The 23,963-nt window shown below is 44.5% G+C and overlaps 3 protein-coding genes across 6 annotated transcripts in view; 1 reads left to right on the forward strand and 2 right to left on the reverse strand.

Moving 5' to 3' along the window:
• LOC117646678 overlaps nucleotides 1-23,963 on the reverse strand; it is a 586,045-nt gene that overhangs the window by 64,817 nt on the left and 497,265 nt on the right. The window lies entirely within an intron of this gene.
• On the forward strand, nucleotides 643-15,879 carry LOC117646245 (SET domain-containing protein SmydA-8-like). Of its 4 annotated transcripts, none has more exons than XM_034387097.1 (12): nucleotides 643-794; nucleotides 2,820-2,896; nucleotides 4,872-5,131; nucleotides 6,721-6,880; nucleotides 8,159-8,292; nucleotides 8,634-8,828; nucleotides 9,456-9,611; nucleotides 10,994-11,135; nucleotides 11,617-11,757; nucleotides 12,986-13,135; nucleotides 13,832-14,025; nucleotides 15,122-15,879. In XM_034387097.1, the coding sequence occupies exons 2-12, from the start codon at nucleotides 2,869-2,871 to the stop codon at nucleotides 15,254-15,256; spliced, it is 1,695 nt and encodes a 564-aa protein (XP_034242988.1). In that variant the 5' UTR covers nucleotides 643-794; nucleotides 2,820-2,868; the 3' UTR covers nucleotides 15,257-15,879. The 4 variants fall into 4 exon arrangements, with proteins under 4 accessions (XP_034242988.1, XP_034242996.1, XP_034242980.1 ...); XM_034387105.1 differs by having other exon boundaries at nucleotides 644-795; nucleotides 2,823-2,896; XM_034387089.1 differs by lacking the exon at nucleotides 643-794 and adding an exon at nucleotides 1,047-1,149.
• On the reverse strand, nucleotides 16,701-22,779 carry LOC117646815. The gene is made up of 4 exons (XM_034388047.1): nucleotides 22,728-22,779; nucleotides 22,445-22,634; nucleotides 18,495-18,738; nucleotides 16,701-17,039 (listed from the first exon to the last, which is right to left on the reverse strand). The coding sequence occupies exons 2-4, from the start codon at nucleotides 22,597-22,599 to the stop codon at nucleotides 16,884-16,886; spliced, it is 555 nt and encodes a 184-aa protein (XP_034243938.1). The 5' UTR covers nucleotides 22,600-22,634; nucleotides 22,728-22,779; the 3' UTR covers nucleotides 16,701-16,883.

Consider the following 23,963-nt stretch of genomic DNA (forward strand, 5'->3'; position numbering starts at 1 on the left):
CTACCACGCTTTGTTCCGCGTTAGAACCTTGAAGTGAGGCGACGATAGCTCTATACTAACCGGTGCTTTTCACCGAGTTGATCGTGTCCGACGTGTTTCTGGGACGCCAACTTCACGTTGACGTTGGGAAGAAGAGAAGCTGCAGCTACTCCAGCGGGCGAACGTTAGTGTGTCTGGCAGGCAGGGTCGCAACTGGACACAGAAATCTTTAGGAACGGTCTGCACGAAAGAGCGCTGAGGGTTGTACACAACGAAGTTTCCGGGTATCTCAACAACAGCCCAACGAAACGAGATAGGTACTTGGACTCGCGGTACCAGAATAGACCATTCTAGTCGTCGCCGACTGAAGAACAAGAAGAATCACAAAACCGGAGATGGCGCCGGCAACTTAACCTCACTCATCCGTTCGAGTGCATCATTTAAAAAGTTTTCGAGTCGACACTTTATCAAAATCAATTTAAGTTGAGTCAAATACTTTTCGGCAAAGGGAAGAGATATATATGTCCACATTACTCCCTGAAACCAAGCTCACTACCTACTTCCGACCTACTCTTTTCCCGGTTTTGTGATTCTTCCTGTTCTTCAGGTGACGACGACTGAATAGTCTATTGGTGCATGTGCTTGGCCGATTTCTCAACTTGCTTTGAGATCAAAGGGTGTGCAATCCCGATGTGGGTTGTACCGACCTACCGAACTAAAGTACGCAAGCCGATTGGGGGTTGCATTCAACCAGCTCAGTTCGGCAGCCGGTTGAGGACCAGGATTCACTCAGAATCTTGTGTCTAATCAAGAGGGTAAATATTTCAGCGAAGCCTGAGACCAAAAATGCAAAGTTTCGTGAAAGATGAGGGTGCTCCGGCGTAGCACTACCCCTGGTGCGCAGTCGTATTCGTTTGCGGCTTCGGTTCAGCCTTTCTGAGACGGTAAACGAAAAGCGCCTTCACATTTCACAAGTCACAGGTCCCGTGAATGTATGGGGAAATGGATTTATTTAGAGAGGTTTCGTAATATAAGCGGTCGGCGAAAACCGAGCGGTACATCAATATAGTAGTGTGCGTGGTGATCCTCAAATTTCACTGACTCTTTAGTCCTGAAACTATGTGAAGAGGATCTGGTTTTATACCACCAAGCCAGCCGACCTTTAGACCGGTAAATTTAGGGTGTTTATTCGGTCGGGACCGGAAGCGAGAGGCCGGAAACTCGTGTAGCAGAACGAGCGAAGGACGAGACGCAACGGCCTCAATGTTTTTCAAGGGTTCTTTGCGGAAGAGCTGAAGTGGAATGGAAGTTGAGAAGGAATCAAGATCAAGGTATAGGGAATTTGTGAGATGGAGCGTCTGCGTCGCCGTTCTGCCACTGCCTCAGAGTTATAATCTCATACAAATCCGGTGATTGTTCGTCTTGATTACTTCTTAACTTCCGGTCCACCTCTTCTCCGAAAGTATCCTATTGCGGAAATATCACCTAATTTCAAAGCTAAGTAGTTACGTCATCACTGTGACACTTTGAAAAAAGCACGTATATGTGTTTACGGTCCAGATAGCAGCTTTCGACATCCGGTCCAGGCCCCCACTGAAATACCCTTCAGGGATTGGAAAGTTTATTTAGGGTTGACAACCACAGACGGAACTCTCGCTTCCTCCGATCGGACAAACCGCAAGGCCGTGGAATTAATTTCTGCTGCCGGTTTTCGTTCGTGTTTCGCGGTAAAAAGTACTACCCTTCTCTTACTTTTTCCGCCCGAGGTCTACCCTCCTCCTCGCTGCTGCATTTGACTTCCTTCGTCTTCACGTAACGCTAACAAACGGAGTTCTTGAGCTCAATTTGAACGGTTGGTCTGACAGCGCAGTTGCTGACGAAATGAGCAGAGGGCGATGTTGCGTTACGCAGCGGCACAAAACTACGGTATATTCTGTAACCAGCTTGTGGTAATTCTCCGTAGCCCCCTTGTCAATATTCTCCGTAGGACCGTATACGGAAGACTGTACAGTCTTCTCTGTAGGACTACACAGTCATCCAGGTCCTAGTCCTACGAAGAATATTGATAAGAGGGCTACGGAGAATCCTGGCAAAAAATAAACAGAATTTTCCGTACCTTTTTGCCACAGTGTACGTTCTCTTATCAACCCGAATCATCAACGGAATAAGGCGTTTCACGGGTAACACTAAAGCATCGTCGAGCGTAGAGCTACCCTGCGTTTTCAAGCGTCATCAGTTTACGCAGTCTACACTTGAAATCAAGCGTAACAGGCTCATATGTCAAAATTCCTCCTCTCAAACTGCAAGGGGAAATTTCTAGTCTATGCTTCATCTCAAGCGCAACGTCCTCAAGCGTAACTTAAGGCTGGACTCAAGCATAGAGTTACGCTTTAGTTTTTATCAGTGTTTTAAGAACGTCAGAAAGGAAGAAGATGAGTCTTGATAAATTTTGTGAGAACGAACTCCTACGTCACCGTTCTGCCTCGTTTGAACTACATTCTCTAACTACGAAGCAACCTTTTGAGCTTTCACTTATACCAAGTTGCAACTTATTTGCGTGTCCTGATTTACCCTTAATGAAGGAATCTTGGATCTCCCGTTCGTCAGTAATTGCAGTGTAGAGCGAAACGTTGTTCAACGTCGACGTTTTGATGAGTCTGTCTAACGTCTGCGCGAAACGTACATCCATCTCGTCTACTTTCGTATGTTTGTTGCCATGTTGAGAGTGTAGGGGGCGTGACCGGAAGTTACGTTTCGACGCACTTAACTCGGATACTCCTGCTCAGCTCATGAGTACGTACGAATGATCTCATAGTTGCCTCCATTTGTCTGCTTGTCAGGTTTTTTTTTTGGAGCCAGCTGTCCTGAACATCGGGTGTTTTCTCCATCATGTCAGCCGACCACCCCATCTGCCATAGTAAGTGAATTCAATACTCATCATACGTTTTAGCCATTATTTGTATGAACTTATTACTGAAACTTCGGTTATTTTAGTCTGAATTCTGAAAGTATGTTAGAAAGCCATAAAATTTTTAATGAAATATTTGAACTTAACGTTAAATATGGTCTAACAGCACTACTCTCCGAACTAAAGTGTGTACAAAGTACATTCTAATTTACAACCGGCTTCCAAGCACACTCGTTTTGACAGCATACTTCCAAGCACACGCTAAAATAGAGTGTGCCTGACATTACGCTGAATAAGAGTGTGCCCACTGTAAATCCAAAGGCAATACTTTTGGTACCTTTTTTTGGCGATACAATTAAGTATCGCCAATAGACGGCCTTTCGAAAAAGTATTGCCTTCAAAACGGCGATACACAAAAGTATCGCCAAAATTTGGCGATACTTCGGAGTACTGCCACGATTTGGCAATAAACGTTGAACAAATCAAGCGGACAAGTTCCTAGTTCAATGCCGTGGTTTTGGCGATACCAAAAAGTATCGCCAAATTTTGGCGATACTTTTGTGTATCGCCGTTTTGAAGGCAATACTTTTCCGTAAGGCTGTTTATTGGCGATACTTAATTTTATCGCCGAAAAATGAACTCAAGTATCGCCTTCGCATTTGCAGTGCCTGCAAGTACGCGCGTAATTATACACGATTAGTCCGATATAAAATAAAAGCAATGGGCCAGTTTAATTGTACGTAGGAGGCACACTCTTTTTTACCGTGTACTTGCCAGGCACATCCTATTTTAGCGAGTGCCTAACAAGTATGCTGTAAATATGAGTGTGCTTGAAAGCATGCCGTGAACAAAAGTGTGCTATGCACACACTTCAGTTTGGAGCGTGCCAAGTTTTGTCAAAATTCAAACCATCGAGTTCGCGGTGCTAGCTCATCAGCTTACTCGAACGAATGTGACACAATGCTCAAAGAAACGTGACGTTCTGTCACATTCTTTACAATATTTTTGAAAGATTAATTCTTTAAAGGATTATTTTTCCCATTAACCTGTAACTTTTCAAGAATCGAGAGGAGGATCGAAAGAACTTAAAAAGCAGGGATGCTTAACTTACCTCAAAAGGGCATCTTAACGTTATCGTACGAGTTAAAGTTATAACCCTTAACTTCCGTATTCTTTTCAAAATTATAAGTTACTTTTCTTGTGTCTCGAACTTGTGTTGAGATACTTTTGGAAGTCCTTGCTAAAGTCCGAACCTTTACCTTCAGCGAGCATTGTCATGTAACGTTATGAAAGCAGTGTTAGTTAAATGTTAAGTTAAGGATCCCTGCTTAAAAGAATCGATACCAAGGAATCGAGGCGCACGGGGAATCGATACCAATTCCTTTTAATCGATACCACCGAGGGGTCCACCACTCTGGTGATCGTGTCGTCCAGTTATCACCAAACTGACTATTTTCGCTGTTTTAATTGTTCAGTAATCCTGTGTACACTCCTGAGCGGAGTGGCGGACCCCTCGGATACCACACTGGGAATCCAAACGCTGAGTGTAGCGTCAATTGGTGCAATTCAAAAGCATTGCGCACATGAAGTGCAATGCCTCCCCGTTCCCATGCATTAGCGTAGGGCCTTTTCGGGACGCATTGCACGCAAGGTGTAATATGCCTGATGTCATTGCACTTATGGTGCGATATCTCACTCTGCAAACTCAACAGTGTACTCACTCAGTACTCAGCTCATGAGTACACCCTAACTAGCGTGTACTCGGATGAGGAATGAGTACACCCTAACTAGCGTGTACTCAGATGAGTACACACTTTCAGCTGCATAAATTGCCAGGCGTGCTTAGGTGTGTACTCATGAGCACACTCTAACTAGAGTGTACTGAGTACACTGTTGAGTTTGCAGAGCAGCTGCATTGCACCATACGTGCTATAGCGTTTGGAATCTCAGTGCACCCGTCCCTAACGAGGCTGCCGGCTTGCAGCCGCTGCCACGGGCCCGTGCGCCGTGTGCGGCCAGCCCGGGCGGCCCTGCGCGCGGTGCCGCGTGCACTGCTACTGCGGCAAGGAGCACCAGAAGAAGCACTGGCCCAAGCACCGGGCGGGCTGCGGCAGCGTGGCGCTGCGCGACGGCGTCCTGGTGGCCGCCAAGGACATCCCCGCGCACACCGTCATCATGCGCGAGCAGCCCTCCATCTCCTTCCCCGCGTCGCCGCTCACGTACAACCAGAACCAGGAGAATGTGGTGAGTGCGGGGGCCTGCTGGTGGAACAAATGCCTCCCGACGACGTCCTTCGGGGCTCAACAGTCTTTAACACACTATAAATTTTAAGTGGAACATTTTCATGCACAGTTATATCCATGCACAGACACTGGCACACACTAAACACGTTTTTTTGACCGTGTGTCCACAACACTTCTCTCACCAACCCGAATCCCAACTATGTTTAATTTCACATGATCACATTCGGTTTGGACCCCATGAATTTTTGGGGGTTCACCTAAAATGAGAGTACACAGTGGCAAAAAGGTACGGAAAATTCTGTTAATTTTTTTGCCAGAATTCTCCGTAGCCCTCTTATCAATATTCTCCGTAGGCTCTTACAGTATTCTCCGTAGGGCCGCACAGTATTCTCTGTAAGTCCGCACAGTCTTCTCCGTTGGACATGGAAGACTGTATAGTCCTACGGAGATCACTGTAAGGTCCTACGGAGAATACTGTGCGGTCCTACAGCAAATACTGTAAGAGCCTACGGAGAATATTGATAAGGGGGCTACGGAGAATTACCACAAGCTGTTTACAGAATATTCCGTAGCTTTTTGCCACAGTGGATACGTACGTTTTATGCAGTAACGTACGTATCTGTGCTCAAAATATACTCAGTGATGTATAATATGGACGCGGTGATGACGTCTCGTTCTTTGAATAACAGTGGCCCAGAGTCAGCAGCTGCTTCACTGAATAGATCAATTGGCGCGATTTTGGAGCCAAAACGTTAAATATGTGTACAATTTTGTACGTGGTGTTGCATGATTTACCCGTGCAACGTTTTGCATTAAATACTGCTCAACTTTCCATGAATTTTTGTATTTTTACGCATTCCTTTTTAGACATAATACTGCGCATTTGACGCTTTATGTTAGGCATTTCTACCCATAATATCGAGGGGTCCTATTCAAAAGATCTTATCTGCGCGTTCCCCCCAAGACAATCTTATCTTAAACGCAGGCGAATTTCACTCAGTTTGACCACTTGTGATGGGTACGAGAGTAAGCGGAATATATTTCTGCATGCACTGTTGGTTTCTTTGATCTTTCATCTTCACATTTCAGTGATTTTAATCACAAATTATATTGATTTGTAGCTGTATCAAATGATCAAACTGAGTGGAATTTGCCTGCGTTTAAGATAAGATTGTCTTGGGGGGAACGCGCAGATAAGATCTTTTGAATAGGACCCCTCGATATATGAAAATTCCACGTAATCTCACGTTCAAGTTACACCTACAGAATTCCACATAAACCTTTGGTGTGTGAACTGTCATCAAGACTGCCCTTGACGATTTTGTAAGCCCCCAGCACGTTACTGACTTTTTGCTCGTTTTGTCAGTACTTCTGAAAGTAATTGTGCAACCGTATTACGTACTTCTCTTTTTTTAAGGAACTACTCTGGAAATTGCAAATAATGTACTGAAAATTTGTTTTGTACATAATCTTCCTAAGAAAATTAGTCCTTTTCACTTAGAAAATACCAAGTATTATTGTTGCTTGCACGAATACGTAATTGATGAGGAAAAAGTTAGTGACGTGCTGAGAGTGTTTGCTTTGGAGCAGATGCTGTGTGTGGCGTGCTGCGCCGACCTGAGTGAGGTGCAGCCTCCCTGCCAGTGCCGCCACTGCGGGCTGCCCGTCTGCGACAAGGCCTGCAGCCAGGCCAGCGCCCACCAGCCGGAGTGCCAGGCGTTCCAGCGCGCCAAGTACAAGGTGCCCTTTGGTGAGTACACTAACCTAACCTAACGATGGTGCCTCTTGGCCAAGGAGTCCCCAACCGAGCCGGCGAGGGTACACTGATTTAAAGTCAGCAGGGACTTTTTGCGACTTTCATATGACTTTTTGGCCCGCCCTTCTATTCAAAAAATAGGGGGAGGGCCTATGCATTTGCCTTTGTGTCTGTGTGTTGTTGTTGTTGGCGTCTGTGTACAAGGAAGGAGTTGAGCTAGAGTAACCAGATTTGGAGGGTACTTCAGGAGTACCGTCCCAACAAATAATCCGGTGGTGCAAATCCCGTCCGGGTCGCACAAGGGCTGCTGCAGGTGCATCATGGTTTACATGAGCGGGAGGGGGATTTCCGCCATTATTGGTGCTAGCAGGGCACATAGGGGTATTTTTGGAATCGGGGCGACGAGACAAGATGAATGGACCTGGTCGCGACCCCATGGGCCGCTTTTACAAGTTGGCCGGATCAGGATCTTCAAAAAAGGGGGTCGACCGACTAAAAAAAATTATTGCAGATTTCGATTGGTCTCAGCAAGACCTTTTCAACGAGGGGTCGGAAAGGGGGTCCAGGAGCCCGACTTCGTCTATTAGTCACATCAGGATCTTGAAATAAGGGGGTCGACCGACTGAAAATTTTTACTTAAGTTTTGGATAGGTCTTGGCAAGACCTCTTCAACGATGGGTCGGAAGGGAGCCCGCCTTCATGAGTTATGGGAAAAAGTGCGACGGACTCGTTTTGCGCTCCTGCTGTGCCTCTATTGCAAGGAGTTGCAGTGGCATGGCAAATATGGGTATTTTCGGAATGAGGGCGAAGAGACAAATGAAATGGGCATATTCTAAGGGCAGTTGGAGTAAAAAGTGTAAGGACTATTGCATATTGTGAATAGAAGGGCGGGCCTAAGTCACGATGGTACATCGATAACTTTGCTTTACCCGCTCACGGTGTGTGTGATGCGAGCGGGCCGAAGGCCCGGGCCTTCGACTGGCCAAGTTGGGTCTGATGCGAGGGCCGAAGGCCCGAGAAAAGGCCGCCGGCAGGCCAAGCTGGGCCGGCCCCCTGTCGAACCGAGTTGCCGGCGCAGCGAAGCGGAGCTGGCAACTCGGTTCGACGGAAGGGCGGGCCCTAGCTTGTTGATAATTTTTTTACTCTTTTTGCGACTTTTTGATGAACTTTTTTGATTTTTTGCTACTGTTTTCCCATTTAACTTTTCGACTGTTTGCTACTGTTTTGCCTATGCAGGGATTTCTAATTCATTTCTTTTCCCTGCGTCCTCAGAGCATGTCCTCGACGCCCGGGGCATCCTGCTCGGCGCCTGCGTGGCCACGCTGCGAGTCGCTCTGGCGTATCCAAAGAACCCTCTGCTTCAGCATCTCAAGCGTGACTTGGATTTCGACGAGAAGGGCCTCAAGGTAGGTTTTAGAAGAGGCAGGGAAGGAGGGAGAGAGCTTTGCTATCAGCCGGATTCCCAAAGTCGTTATCCCCTCGTAATTTTGTGTACACTCTCAACATCTTATGATCGTTTTTATACGTATTACGATGGTTTTTCATCGTAAGGTACGCATAAATTTGCACATACGTAATATGCATAGATTTCAGCGTAAGGTGCGCATGATTTCATCGTATTACGCATGAATTTCATTGTAGTACGTATGTTCTCATTTCAACGTAAGTTCTGATGACCCTTTCATGAATCTGACGGTGTAAAGCTTGTGCACAAAAAAAGTAGTCAAGTGTGTGCATGTTGTTGCAGAGCTCGCCCGAGGCCACGCGCGACATGCTGGGCTACCAGACGTGCATCGCCCTGGTGATCCGCCACCTGCGCCAGCGCGTGGGCATCTCGTGGATCCCCGAGGCGGAGCTCGCCAGCGCCGCCCTCATCGTCTGCATGTTCGCCGAGTCCATCTCCGGGCCCAGTCCGGACAGGTGGGACGACGTCGCCAAGCAGGTCAGTCCACGCCAGTACACAGTAATGTACACTCTTGAAGGCTTGCACAAAGCATTTCGCAGTGCGATGTATTCTCTGGCTTCATATTTTACACTCAGACTCGTATTGACTTTTTTCTCTCCATTATTGACTTTTTGTCCTTTGCAATTGCGTAGGGTTTTAAGCAGCAATAATCTGTTGTATTTCCTATGTAACCACGTGCAGTATTGTTCACTTTATAGACTTAATTGTCATCAATTATTGGCTATTTTCGAAGTCAATTGCGTATTGACTTTTTGAATAGCAAGACTTAATGTCAATACAACGAATAAAATCGTATATTAATGTTGAGGAAATATTACGTTTAATTGCTGTGTAAAGTACTCTTTAACAAAGGATAAAAAGTCAATCACAGTCTGAGAGTGCACACTCTTGAAAGGTCGTTGAACAAAGTTTATCGCAGTAGGCTACGATGTATTCTCTGGCTTCGTATTTTACTCTCAGCCACTCACTCACCATTTTGTCCAAAATGACGAAAACTTTTTTCAGGCCTCTGGTAAAACTTTTACCTCATGCTCGACCTCATGTGAAGTCGGTTCCATATTGATAGTATGTTTGAATTGCGACTTTGTCTCGTGTCTGCTCCAGGCCTACTACGGAGTCCTGTACGTCGGGATGTCCCTGAGGAAGCACAGCTGCTTCCCCAACACGGGTTGCAAAGTGCTGCGCCAGGAACTCAATGAGTACGTCGTGGTCACGACGAGGGCCGTCGCTGCCGGTGAATGCATCACCAACATGCACCAGGTTGGAATTATTTTAAACCGACGGTTCCCGCAGTCTCAGACTCTTTGCAAAAGAGTTCTTCTTTTTTGTGCGAACGTATCATGTATTATTTTCTCTGTAGCTTTGCACGCTTTTGTGCATTTTATAGGGAATTTAGTCCATTAAACCTGACTTTTTGTCAATTGCAATGTGCATTTTGATTTCTACATGATCTATTGACAATTCTATCTAAAAAAACCGATCGAAATTGTGCTTATTCAAAGAGAAATTAGTACAACTAACGTCTGCCAAAAAAAAATAACCTCTTAGGCAAGAGAATAAAAAGTTCACATCATACTGCGAGTGCGCCTTGCAGGCGAAGAGACCTTCCACTTTCTCGTCCCAATTTTAAGGAGTCTCTTTCACGAACCCGAATTGTCACTTCAGGGTTTATACGAACCTTGAAAACCTTGAAATCAGGGAAAAGTCAGGGAAAAAAATGAGGTCAGGGAAATCAGGGAAATGTCAGGGAATTTCGCAAAATACAGCAAAATGTCAGGGAAAAATATACTTACTGCGACACTGGACCTGTTTGCTGGACAACCGCTGAGGAGAGCGCGAGACACCGGTCGTTCGAGTTCAACTCAATCAATGTTTCGATGCGGTCAAATGTCAGGGAAATTCGCAATTTCGCGTCAGGGAAGTCAGGGAAAAGTCAGGGAAATTCTTAATTATTTTTTGCATAAACCCTGGTCACTTGCCCGAACTAACCTAGATCTTCATCTGGCTGAATCTTCACCAACCCTAAAACACAATTGTGGAGTCAAACGCGAAATTAGCTCGGCTTAGACACTAGCTCGGATTTTATAGTTCTATCAAGTACCCCAGTAGTCTTACGTAATGGTGTGGCATTAATGGGCTGTCCATATTTTGTCCTGATTATGTTGACATAATTGCCTACAGATTAAAACCTCGTTCGGACGAGAACCCGAACCGAGGTTTCTGGGGAGGTTTTTACTCACTTTATAAAACTTCTTAGAGTTTAGAGGTTTTTCCTTTGGTCCTAAATAACCCTGGCGAGTCTCTTATAGCCTTCGTGCGTTTCTCGTGAGCTGCCACGGCCTCCAAGATCACGAAAAAAATTCACGGTGGTCTTCTGAACAACCGCTAGATAGCAACTCGACAAAAACTGAAAAAAGTGCGCTTTGTCTCGATTTACCTTCATGTCTCATTTTACATTTTACCCCGTTCTTCGGTACCCACCCTAAAATGTATTAAAGAAGAATCTTAAAAAATACGTCGCAAGACCCGACATCCCCACCCTCCTCAGCGTCACAACTCATCACACCTTGCCGACCCCCCTCCCCTCCCCTAAAACGCGTGACGTATTTTGTGGACAGCCCCTAATTGTATGTCTTTCTCAGGGCTGCCACTGGATCGAGGACACGCTGAGGCGCCGCGACATCGTGTTGGTGCGCTGGGGCTTCGTCTGCCACTGCGAGCGCTGCCGCGACCCCACCGAGCTCGGCATGTACGTGGGCTCGCCCTGCTGCGCCGACTGTGCGGGTACGTTGAGATTCTGCACACGTCACACTGGTAAAACTAAAGCGTAACTCTATGCTTGAGTCAAGCATAAAGTTACGCTTGAAGACGTTATGCTTGAAATGAAGCATACTCTGGGAATTCCCCCATGCATTTAGATAGGGGGGATCTTGGCGGTTGGGCCTGTTACGCTTGATTTCAAGCGTAACCTGATTACGCTTGAAAACAGAGGGTAATGCTACGCTTTAGCTTTACCAGTGTACACCTTTCGAAGTATTTTGAGTAAGTGATGACACGATATGCGTTACATACGTGAGAATCAAAGCATACGTAATACGACAAAATTCATCGTTCCTTACGAAGAAATCAGACGTACTTAAGAATGAAACATGCGTAACACGATGAAAACGAATACCTTTCGATTACAAATAATCGTAATGCGTTTAAGAACGTGCGTAAGAAAATGAGCGTGTGGTTTTGATCCCCTGTCGTCTTCCACGAGCAGGTCAGTCCAAGCAGAGCTACCTGGTGCCTGCCAATGCGGAGCTCAGCCGCTGGCGCTGCGAGGGCTGCGAGAAGGAGATGACTGCGGCCGCGGTGAAGGCGCTGACGGAGCCAGCGTCCAAGCAGCTGATGGAGCTGCACGGTGAGTGCACTGCAAACACACTAAATGTTACTGTAGAACTTTCTACGTGCCACGTGCACGATTTTGTGCATGCGGGCAATTTGCATGATAGTTTGCGTGAAAATGCATAAATTTATGCGAATTTCGGCACAATTTCATGCAAATGTCACGCAGGTTAAATATCGTGCATCACGACGCACAAAATTCTACCTAAACAGTGTGAATCCAAGCGTGGGACTCCGTGGACTCGTACGCGTGGACAAGTCTCACCCCCCAACCATAAATGTTTTATACAAATCTTGTACGAGACATCACAGTTTTTCGTGCACTCGAACTTTTTGTATAAATTTATATGCAATTTTTGCACAAAAATTGTGAAATACGTGCAGTTTTTCGTACAAAGTTTGTACGAAAAGTTCGTGTGCTCTCAACCCGTACAAAAAAAGTGGCTTGAGGAAGGCTATAGGATGGCTCAGAAATAGCCATCCTCCCGCCAACCTCAGACAGTCTCTAGCTATCGAGGATGTCTATAGAAAAGTAAACTTAGCGCCCAGAAAAGACTCTCTGTAGCCATCGCCGATTAGACATTCTGTAGACATTTTGGAGACAGCCAGGAGACATCCTTAAGACGTCCAGGAGGCATGTATAAGGGGGTGGGGGGCAAAATTTTTGCCCCCCCCCCTATTTCTGAGCCATCCTTTAGCCTTCCTCAAGCCCCTTTTTTTTTGTACGGGAAGACTGTGATGCCTCTAACAAAATTGCGCATAATGATTAGTGTGTGTGTAAGTGTGGGACTGTCCCTCATTTGGATTTTTCAAGAGCTTGAATTGAAATGGGGCTTAATGAACATTTCGATTTCACAATGAAAGTGGAGAGGTTCAAGCCAACGGATTTTATCCTGGTGTACTTCGTCCGCACAGCTATCTACAACTATTGTAATTTACATCGAAATAACAGAGAAAACCGAATTTGTTTCTTTTGTCAGAAGTTCTATGCTCGTTCAGTTAAAACACATTGACTATTTTAAATTGACTGACTTTTCTCGAATTCTACTCTTTCAAAATTATTGTGAAACTTCCGTTTTTTTTTTGTTTTTTTTTCGGAACGTCAGTTCCAGTCTGTCTCGAAGGTGCATGCCAAATGTTTTGATGAGATCCTGTCACAAGGTTCAAAGCCGCATACTAACGCAATCATTTGTCAGAAGTCGAATATTTCGTTACTTATTGTTCTTCTCTGCATTGGTCGCCAGACGCTTCACCAGACAGGCTGTTCAAGTTCATCGATGCCCACCTCTACCCGCGAGGCCCGCTGCACCGCACCCACACTCTGGTGTTGCGTGCCAGCGAGTACATCAGGACCGACATCTTCCACCGCAGAGCCGACGAGACAGCCTCCGCGGGTGAGTCGGTGACGTCAGACCTTGATCGCCCTGTCATGTTCCCGCGCCTTTACTTCAAGTGCTTGTGACCTTTTTGTACACAAGCATTGTTGTTTATGTGCAGGAATATTATTCACACAATTCGCGTGCACGTTTCTGTCCATGCATGTTTATGCGTCCAAATGTCCTCAAGAATTTAGACGGGTACGTGCTAAGTGCGTCTTAAGTCTCAATAAATATCAGAAATTTCCGCAAAAAGTGGAAAAATTCTGTAGTTTTTCTGAAACCTCTGCATGGGGCTCTCCCTGAACTCTCCGTCAAAAAAAGAGAGAAAGTAAATGGAGTCTCCACGAACATGATTATAGTTTTTCTCCATAGAATTTCGGAGCTATTTTCTAACCAAGGGGAAGTAACTCCAGCCCAACTTGTATACCAAAATTCATCAAACGTTTACATCATTGAAACTCATCAGAACTCATTGAAATTCATCGAAATTTGTTGGAATTCATCGAAATGTGTTGAAGTTTATCGAAATGTATTGAAATTCATCATCGAACTGTATTGAAATTCATAAATGTTTTGAAATTTATCGTAATTTATTTATTATCCCCCGAACGTTGTCGAAATTTGACTGAAATTCATTGGGTTCGTGTACCGAAATTCATAGCCTTTTCCCCTTGTTTCCAAAAGTGAAGTTTGTCCCTGATGTGCCCGCAGGTGACTTGGACCGCTGGGAGGCGATGACGCGCGGCCTGCTGCGGGCCCTGGACCGCCTGCTGCCCGGCACCTGCGAGTCGCGCGTGCTGCACCTCATGGAGCTGCGGCGGCTCGTCCTGCGCCGTCTGCGGGTGGCTCAGGAAAATGGCATGCTGGCCACGATGATGGGCATGTTCGGCGGTCCTCGGAGCCAGGTGAGAGGCCCTCGCATTTGTTTACTCTAGAAATCAAAGAGCATACATTGTATGCTCTAACTGGAGCATGCCTGCTAGCACACTCTATCTAGCGCATGCCTGCCAAGCATGCTAGTGCATGCCAAGCATGCTAGTGCATACATGCCATGTACACGCTTCCTGATGCAGGCAACTCCCTATCCCTTATGCACTAGATGCATGCTTCAGTTAGCGTGTACTTGGCATGTATGCACTAGTAAGTGCATGCTTAGCAGGCATGCGCTAGCTAGAGCGTGCTTGCAGGCATGCTCCAGTTAGAGCATACCATGTACGCTCTTCGATATGTAGAGTAGGTTCGTTTCCCGTTACCCATCCATCGTAAGGCCTTTTCTTCATCATCGCAAAATTCATTCCGTAGATTTTTGTAACTGTTATCTTTATGCACAATTTCGCAGGGTACGTTGTAGTGTTTTGTGGTGCAGGCGAATTTCTCGTACTAATCTTACATTAAAAGCTGCCCGGTTTTCCGCATTTCACTGCAAAGCGAGAGGGAAGTTTGCTTGCCATGAAATTGGCAGGCCGTTTTGAATGCCAAAATTTGGCAAGCTTCTGAACATTTCGGGTCAAAGCTTGCCAAGTTTTGGCATTCAAAAGGCTTGCGAAATTTGTGGAAAGCAAACTTGGACTTTGCAGTGCGCGAAAATCTGAACAAAAGTTTCGCTACCATCGAAAGAAACAGAACGGGAATGTCTTGTACCAGACTAGTTCTGTGGGCTGAACGAAACGACGGAACATGGATGTCAATTTCGGGCACCGATCTTTGGAACTTTTTTTCATACTCAAACATCTGTCTGTCCAAAAACCAATCATTCTTGTGGGCATAGACGTTGAACTACACCTGAACACAGTGTGACTCCACTGTCAGGCCATGAGACTCAGTAGTTGTTGAGTTTTTGCAGGCTGCTTGGGAAACCAAGTTTTCATTCATTTTCATCTTCAGGCTGATGAGGGTCGTCATGTTTCTAGTTTCTGCCTCGGTTCCTGCGAAGAGGCGGTTTGACTAGAGTAGACCTCTCGCAGGATGTTGTCCAATGCATTCTGTACGCACTTGTTTCAGGACACTGGGCGGAAGATTGCCGAGTACAAGCAGGCTGTTCTGGAAGTGAACAAGGAGCTCCGTCGCTATCACTTCGGCAGAGAGGAAGATGACCCGAAACGAAGTCTTCGAGAAGACCCCTTCGGCGGTCGATAGTTCTTCGTTTCGGACTCGTTCGTCATTGTATCGGTGGCACTTGTCTAATTTTTGGAAGTTAGTAGAATTGTGAATCTGACCGCGAACCCACCGTATGCAATGGAATTCTTACTGCTCTTTTGTTTTCCAATTAGGTTGGATCGCCTCAAGTTTTTCAAGGTTTGGTGTTTTGGGGTGCTTTATCATTTTCCTTTAAATTCAATTTTTAATAGTTAAGCTTTGCGTCAGCTGGCACCCATGTGTGTGACTTATGCTAAGAAATAGAGTTTCATTTCCAGCTTTTTGTCTGTAATAGTTTTCATTTGAGTCGACTTGACATGCTAAAGTGTTATCAAGAAATCATGAGAACTTGGTTTTATTAGGAAACAATTTCGACTTTTGGTCATCTTAGTACTGTTCCAAGGAGTAAAAGCCGTATGAAGCTGGCATCTGCCTCTTTCCCTTTTCATATATTTGTGATTGTTAGCGCGTTCTTGTCTACGGATGTCTCGTGTTGTCTTCTCAATGTTAACTTTAGTGTGCATGTTCTTGGAGCTTTGAATCTTACAGACGATTTTTGAACACGTTTGCTTTTATGTATGACGGTAGGTAAAGTAAAAATAAACAGGTTGATTAATGACTTATAAATGTATTTTCAAATTTCAATTCAAATTTTCCCTTCAACATCTGGTACAGTTCACGGATTATCGGACAACAAGCTGCCTGAGAAGTGTACCCGTGGACACTGAATGATTTTGTGCAAATTTTGTAAGAGAGGTCTCAATTTTTAGTGCAGATGAACTTATCGTACAAATTTGAACGCCAGTTTGAAAAAAAAATGGGGAAATACACGCAGTTTTTTGCACAAAAATTGGACGGAAAAATCATTAGCACAAAAAACTGTGATGTCTCGTACAAAACTGGACATAACATAACATGGTGGCCACCGACCCGGAAAACTGGGATGAATCCGGGATAAAAATTATGCTGGGGCAAACCGGAAAATAACGTGAATTTCATCAGATAACTGGGAAAATCGGTAAAGTCTCTTAAGACAGTACAATCACGGTCTAATTTGTCATAAACTAACTTCAGTTCACAAAAATTCGCTAGCTTTCGGCTCGCTCCGCTCGCCACAAGTAGTTGTCCTTATGGTTCTTTTTATTCTCGTGTCATTCTGCACTAAGCGAAAAAAACCATGTAAATACAGTAGACCGGTATTTAATGCGGGGTTCTAGTGCGCTTATGTGGAAAACTGAAAGATTGATATGGACAGTGCTGTGAGCGCTTTTAGAAGCCCCCGAAAAATTACCTGTTTCTAGCCTGAAAAAAAAAAAGGAAATTAAGATTCTAGGATTGAGTGGCCACTCTGATTTAGAGTGCACTGGTGCTATGACGAACCCGAAGTCAGCATCAGGAAAAGGATTAAGGTGTGGATTGTTACACATTTGTGCCTCGTACCTACTTTTTATCCCTTACCAAAAAGGTAATATTTATTTCTATCTCTAGTTTTTTCATTTTGTTCATTATGTAGGGTGTTAAGTCCATCAAACCTGACATTTGGTTTCAAATGTCCGGGAATTCAGACAAGCCCCGGGAAATCCGAGAAAAACGCCGGGAATTTTAATTTCCGGTAGCGCTTGACATCCTATGCCGCAGGCACGTCTTTGCTGTCCGCACAAACGTTTCTTAGCTGTAGTGCTCCAACCGTCGCTAAACCGCCTGAGACGCTAGAAGACATCGGCACTCCCCTCATGGCAAGACTCTGTAGACACCGGAATATCCAAGGTGTTCCGAAGCAGCTCTAAAATCATACAAAACAAGGATCAAAATAATTACTTTAAGTACATACATGTTTCATTCGTTACACTAAATGTCCTGGAACTTTTTTCTGGTCCCATGGAATTTGCAATTTTAAGCACATCCGGCTGTCCACCAGGCAATAGAAATCGTTTAAGAAACGTACAAGTTGGTTCATTTTTGTCGCCAGGCAGAAATCAAATTGTATCACCGTCGGATGTGCTTCAAATCGTATGACTCGTGTGGGAACAAAAATGTCCCATGACATTTGTGTAGATGCATGTCACACTAAGGAAAAGTGGGAAGTACAAGGAGAGTTGGACAAACCACAACGAGGCCCGGACTCACTCGTCATGCCGGTTCATTTGTACTTTGTACAGCAATTGTTGTACTTTGAAAGTAAAATAAATTCAATTTCCGGTGGTCTTGAATTGATAAAGCATTGAGCAGACGATTCTATTTCCGTCGCGGGAACGTCAATCTGTCTGTCAGGGCATTTTCGGCATTTTTTTCCAAGAAAACTTCGTTAAAGCCAAAATTTTGTATTTTCAACGTCGATGCGCGAGGGTCACTTTAAGTTTGTAATGCCATGAAAAAACTTTGGCGCGCTATTACGTTTTGCAATATCAAAAAATATTGCGTTTCTCGGCCTTCTCGTGAGCACTTAAATTTTGTCTCGTCGAGACGAATCCATTGATATATAGAAAAGTCATTTTGGACAGTTTTGAAAATTTACCCTAGTTTCTCTCATACTGAAATAGCGTGTAAATTTTCAAAATTGTCCAAAATGACTTTTCTATATATCAATAGGTTCGTCTCGACGAGACAAAATTTAAGTGCTCACGGGTTACAAGCTTGACCCAAACTCAGAAAGTTGGTTCGAGAAATCAAGAAAAACGTCCAAAATGATACATCTTTTCTTATTCAGAAACTTACGGTGGGCCGACCAAATCCTTTAAGGGTTTTCTTCGGTTTTCTTGCAATATGTGAGAGGATCATGTGAGGAAAGTCACATCGAAATCGAAGATGAGCTATTTTAAAAACATCGATTTTTCAGAAAAAAATACTTTAAGTGGAGAAAGTGACATCAAAACTTCACCCAATCGTCTCGAAACTATTTCCATCGTGTTTTTACGTAAAGAAGCTCTTTTTACGTAAAGAAGCAATGTCGGAAAAAATCTAAAAACTTTCAGTAAGTACGGAAAAAAGTAAAGTAAATTTCATGATTCTGACCAAAGTGAAAACTTCGCTTTGTTATTATAGCCAAACGGGGTAGACGCAAAACCCTTTGACATGGGATCTTTTCATAATGACCCCTACCCCTAAAAAAAAAAGTTTCATCCAAATCGAAGAGATGAATTTCCAAGATTTCGTTAGCTTGGCATGAAATCACCCAAGTGTCACGCAAAAAAAGGCACGAAATTTTCGAACGGCCGAAAATTGTCGAGTAAGAACCCACCTGGAATGCCGCGGCGATGCTGCCGGCCGTGATGCCAATGAACCCGAAGCCAATCAATGCCAAAAGCTTGAGTGCTGCAGCACTTATTACGTAAGGTAGAGCTACCGCGACCACAACACATTTCACAGCAGAGGAAAGAGCAGAGATGAGCTCCTCATCGGACAACGACGACGCCGGAGACGGAGACAGGTCAGAGACGGGCGGCTCGGCGTCCATTCCATCACATGCGGCGACGGGAAGATTCCTGCACGTAAAAGTGGAGATAGTGAGAACATCTTGTCTTAAGCCTCGACCCAAACAGCGATATGTTTTATTGAATGAATGTGACGTCTTGAACATGAACAAATGTCAAGTTCATTTAAATACTGGGTCATTCCATGGGGGTTCGACATACTTTTGCAAGTGATCTCTCCGATTCCGATGAAACTTTGCGAGCTTGTTGGCTATGGTCTGAAACCCCCCAAAAACCAATTTTGAGCAAAAAATCCCGTTTTTTGAAAAAGTTATGGCTTGCGTTAAAAATTTTTGATTTTCGATGCAGACCTTTTTTGAAAACGCTGTAGTTTCTTCAAAACTGAAGCTACAGAGCTCATTCTGGGCGCATTAGAAAGGTATTGAATTAAACTTTAAGCCTATTGCAACATTTTGACAAAAATTTTAAAATTTGACATACTTTGAAAAAGTCAAAATTTTGAACACAATTTTCTCAAAAGTAGTTTTTTGTTTTTTTTTCTTTTTTGATATGTTATAGTCCATACTTTAGTCTAGCAACCCTAAAAATTTTGGTTTGAAAAATTCATAAACAAGGAAAAAAAACGGTTTTTAGTGTTGCGATTCGGCAAATTTTCGCTAGTTGGAGTGGTGAGGAGAGCAGCATGATGCACATTTGAGACCGCAGGTTGTCGATCTCGAACTTCTAGTGTCACTTGGAACATTTTTTTGGGGTGCTGAACTAAAAAATTAGATCAGTTTTCGTTTTCAACTTTCCCCAGGGGCGGATAAAGGGGGGTGACTTTTAAAAAATCAGGTTTTTGGATGTTGCAACGCGATTTCTATTTTTTTTGGGGTGGAGATATCGAATCTTGAACGATGTTGAATGCAAGTTGGCCCTAAAGCTGATCTAACGTATCGTTAGAACATAAAAGTGTGCAAATAGAAGATAAAAATAGCCCCCAAATGTGAACAACTTTGGCCCGTTGCAAAAAGTAAAGCTAGCGTTGTTACTCACACCCCCGTAGACATAATCAACATGCCCCTCCAAACATCTCGAATTCGGGAAAAATCACCCCCATTTCCGCACCCCCTTTTTTGAGATTACCAGGGGCGGATCAAGAGGGGTGACTTTTCGAAAATCAGAAAGTATGAGAAACGATATGCAACATACAAAAATTTTGATTTTTAAAAATCACCCCTCTTGATCCGCCCCTGGTAATCTTAATAACGGGGTGCGTCAATGGGGGGGACTTTTCGGAATTAAGATGTTTGGATGTCGCATGTTTATTCTTATGTCTACAGGGGTGTGAGTAACAACGCTAGCTTTACTTTTTGCAACGGGCCAAAGTTGTTCACATTTGGGGGCTATTTTGATCTTCTATTTGCACACTTTTATGTTCTAACAATACGTTAGATCAGCTTTAGGGCCAACTTGCATTCAACATCGTGCAAGATTCGATATCTCCACCCCAAAAAACATAGAAAACGCGTTGCAACATCCGAAAATCCTGATTTTTTAAAAGTCACCCCCCCTTTATCCACCCTGGGAATTTTTAAAACGAAAACTGATCTAATTTTTAAGTTCAGCACCCCCAAAAAAATGTTCCAAGTGACACTAGAAGTTCGAGATCGACAACCTGCGGTCTCAAATGTGCATCATGCTGCTCTCCCCACCACTCCAACTAGCGAAAATTTGCCGAATCGCAACACTAAAAACCGTTTTTCTTCCTTTTTATGAATTTTTTTAAACCCAAAATTTTTAGGGTTTCTAGACTAAAGTATGGACTATAACATATCAAAAAGAAAAAAAATCAAAAAAACTACTTTTGAGAAAATTGTGTTCAAAATGTTGACTTTGTTCAATGTATGTCAAATTTGAACATTTTTGTCAAAATGTTGCAATAGGCTTAAAGTTTAATTCAATACCTTTCTAATGCGCCCAGAATGAGCTCTGTAGCTTCAGTTTTGAAGAAACTACAGCGTTTTCAAAAAAAGGGCTGCATCGAAAATCAAAATTTTTAACGCAAGCCATAACTTTTTCAAAAATCGGTATTTTTTGCTCAAAATTGGTTTTTGGGGGGTTTCAGACCATAGCCAACAAGCTCGCAAAGTTTCATCGGAATCGGAGAGATCACTTGCAAAAGTATGTCGAACCCCCATGGAATGACCCTACTACTATGTCATACTGGGGAAAAAAGGCAGTAGCATAGAACGAATATGATGTCATATTCGTAAATATGTGAATTTTGTCTCATTCGTTTGACGATGACACAATCGTTAGAACGTGCACACTAAATGTCATGGGACTTTTTTTGTCCCACGGTTTATGCAATTTTAAGCACATCCGACACTGATACAATTTTGTTCCCGTCTGGTGACACATTTTGTCCGGCGCCAGCTGCAACTTCTACTTCCACAAAACAATTTGTCCCGCCTGGCGGACACAAAATTGCATCACCACCGGATGTGCTTAAAATTGCATAAACCGTGGGACAAAAAAAAACCCCTGACAATTAGTGTGTGGGTCAACATTCAAATGAAGGTGACATCACGAACGACACAAAGTTCAGTAACGAACATGACGTCACAGTCGATGCACTGCGAACATCTTACAACTTACACACTGAATGTCATGGGATTTTTTTGTCCCAATGAATGATATAATTTTAAGCACATCCGACACTGTGGCAAAAAGCTACGGAAAATTGTGTAAACAGCTTGTGGTAATTCTCCGTAGCCCCCTTGTCAGTATTCTCCGTAGGGTCTTACAGTATTTTCCGTAGGACCGCACAGTATTCTCCGTAGGACCTAACAGTGATCTCCGTTCAGTCTTCCAGGTCCTACGGAGAATATTGATAAGAGGGCTACGGAGAATCCTGGCAAAAAAATTAACAGAATTTTCCGTACCTTTTTGCCACAGTGGATGGCGATGCAATTTTGTGTCCGCCAGCCGCCAGGCGAGACAAATTGTCTTATCTAAGTACAATTTGCAGCTGGCGTCGGACAAAATGTGTCGCCAAGCGGGAACTATTATCAGCGTCGGATGTGCTTAAAATTGCACAACTCGAGGACAATTAAAGGACAATAAAGGACAATTTTTATACAATAAAATGAGCAAAATTGTTTGTAATAAGAAATATAATAATCTTACGCTGTTGTACGCGCCCGTCCATAAAAACACAGGTGCCAACACACTAAATGTCATGGGACTTTTTTTGTCCCACGGTTTATGCAATTTTAAGCACATCCGACACTGATACAATTTTGTTCCCGTCTGGTGACACATTTTGTCCGGCGCCAGCTGCAACTTCTACTTCCACAAAACAATTTGTCCCGCCTGGCGGACACAAAATTGCATCACCACCGGATGTGCTTAAAATTGCATAAACCGTGGGACAAAAAAAGTCCCATGACAATTAGTGTGAATGTTGCTATTGTGATAATGATTCTTGGCTCTTAAAAGCTTGCAAAGAAAAGTACTTTGCAGTACGAGGTATTCTACGGCTTTATATAACAAACTCCCTTGCAGACTTTTTTCTTCGCATTGCAAAGAAATAGTTCGTAAATTGCGAAGAGAAACTTTGCAACGTTGCGAAGCATTGGTTTGTAACGTTGTAAATCATAGCATTTTCTTCGCAAATTGAAAAGTAATACTTCGCAATGCAAAGAAAATAGTTTGTAAGAGAGTTTGCAACACAATGCCGGAGAATACTTCGCAAGGTTTTTTGAGTGTTTACCTCAAATAATACGACAATCCAGAAGTGACCAGGATCACTTGCGTCGGTCGCTTCCGCGCCGTGGCGTGCTGGAGGATCACCTGCACGGGGCGCTTGCGCGCCGCGGCTTGCAGGAGGCGCGACGCGAGGGAGCCCGCGCGCACCAGAGTCGTCATCGTGCGGCAAACGTGTGGGAACGGAGGAAACCGACCTGGAATGAGGAAACGAAACTTTTAGGTGCAAGGTTTCAGCACACAGATCGGTGCGAAATTCCGAGGGGCCCTATTCGAATACGTTTTCTCACTGCTTCCTGCAGCAATATCCGAGGAGCAGCGTGTCTGCGCTGCGCTGGTAACACCCAGGCATACTGGCGGAGTCCAGCAAGCGGCGTTTTCATGACCTGCAGGGGAGCCCCCTCGCCACCCCCGTCCGCCTAGGTAAGATTGATAAGACCTTACCTCCGCCTCCGCCCTCGCCCCGCTTTCTCTCGTAACCCACCCCCTTTCCGCCGCCGGGCCTCGGATCGATAAACTCGGCGCCTTAGAGGCGTTCCAGACCCAACAAGCCACTTGGCCGGCGACCATCTCGGATCGGGCTCAAACTTTTTAGCAGATGATACCTTTACTACTTCGAAACATACCAAGAACGAGGCAAGACACATAAAGGTGTCAGCTAGCTTTTACTCGAGAGTCCAGAAACCAAAGTGGGTATCCTAACAGGGGCTGGCTGCCCCGGGGCGGGATAGTGAGTGAGGCTCGTGGGGCTCGGCTGCGCGAAAAGTCGACACTAACTCCCCCGGTACGGCGCGACCGGCACCGGGCGTAAACAATGGCACCCGAGGGGTCAACCACTGTGGTAATCGTGCGTACACTTCGTCCAGTAATCAGTGGTAATCACACGCCAGAACTGGCCATTTTCGCCGTTTTTATAGTATGTGGGTGGGGGGGTTTCTAGAAGGCCAAAATGCTCTTAGCTGGCCCAAATTATAGAGTTTTTTGAGTATTTTTGTAGATAATCACTGGTAATCGGTAATCCTGTGTACACTCCAGTGCTGAGTAGTTGACCCCTCGATGGCACCCCCTTCTCGCGCGCGACGGCCTGCGCGGAACATTGTCGATCCCTCCCCGCGTACAGTGCAGAGGCACCTGGCGCTCTCAATCCAACGGGCACGGCGCGGCGGTGCAGGCCACGGCTCAAAGGACTCAGTTTATTTACAATTTTATATTGTTATTGTATATTGTAATGACTATTATACTATTACTATTGTAATTTACATTGAAATACAAGGCTACGAAAAGTCACACCAATGAGTGCGAAAAGTAAAACTGTTCGGCGCATAAAGATCACCTGCATTTTTTTTTTGGGGGGGGGGGGGCTATACATTCCGATTTTGGTAAAAATTTGCGTTTCGCTAAAAATCCACGCCAGTCTTTGTGTCAAGATACGTTATTTCTTCTTTGAACAATCTTTTCAGAGGGAGATGCATATTTCGAAACTTCAGGCGTTCCCAGAACAGAGTGCTTCAGACCAAAATCAAGGT

Source organism: Thrips palmi, unplaced genomic scaffold (assembly GCF_012932325.1).
Source record: "Thrips palmi isolate BJ-2018 unplaced genomic scaffold, TpBJ-2018v1 HiC_scaffold_10, whole genome shotgun sequence".
NCBI lineage: Eukaryota > Metazoa > Arthropoda > Insecta > Thysanoptera > Thripidae > Thrips > Thrips palmi.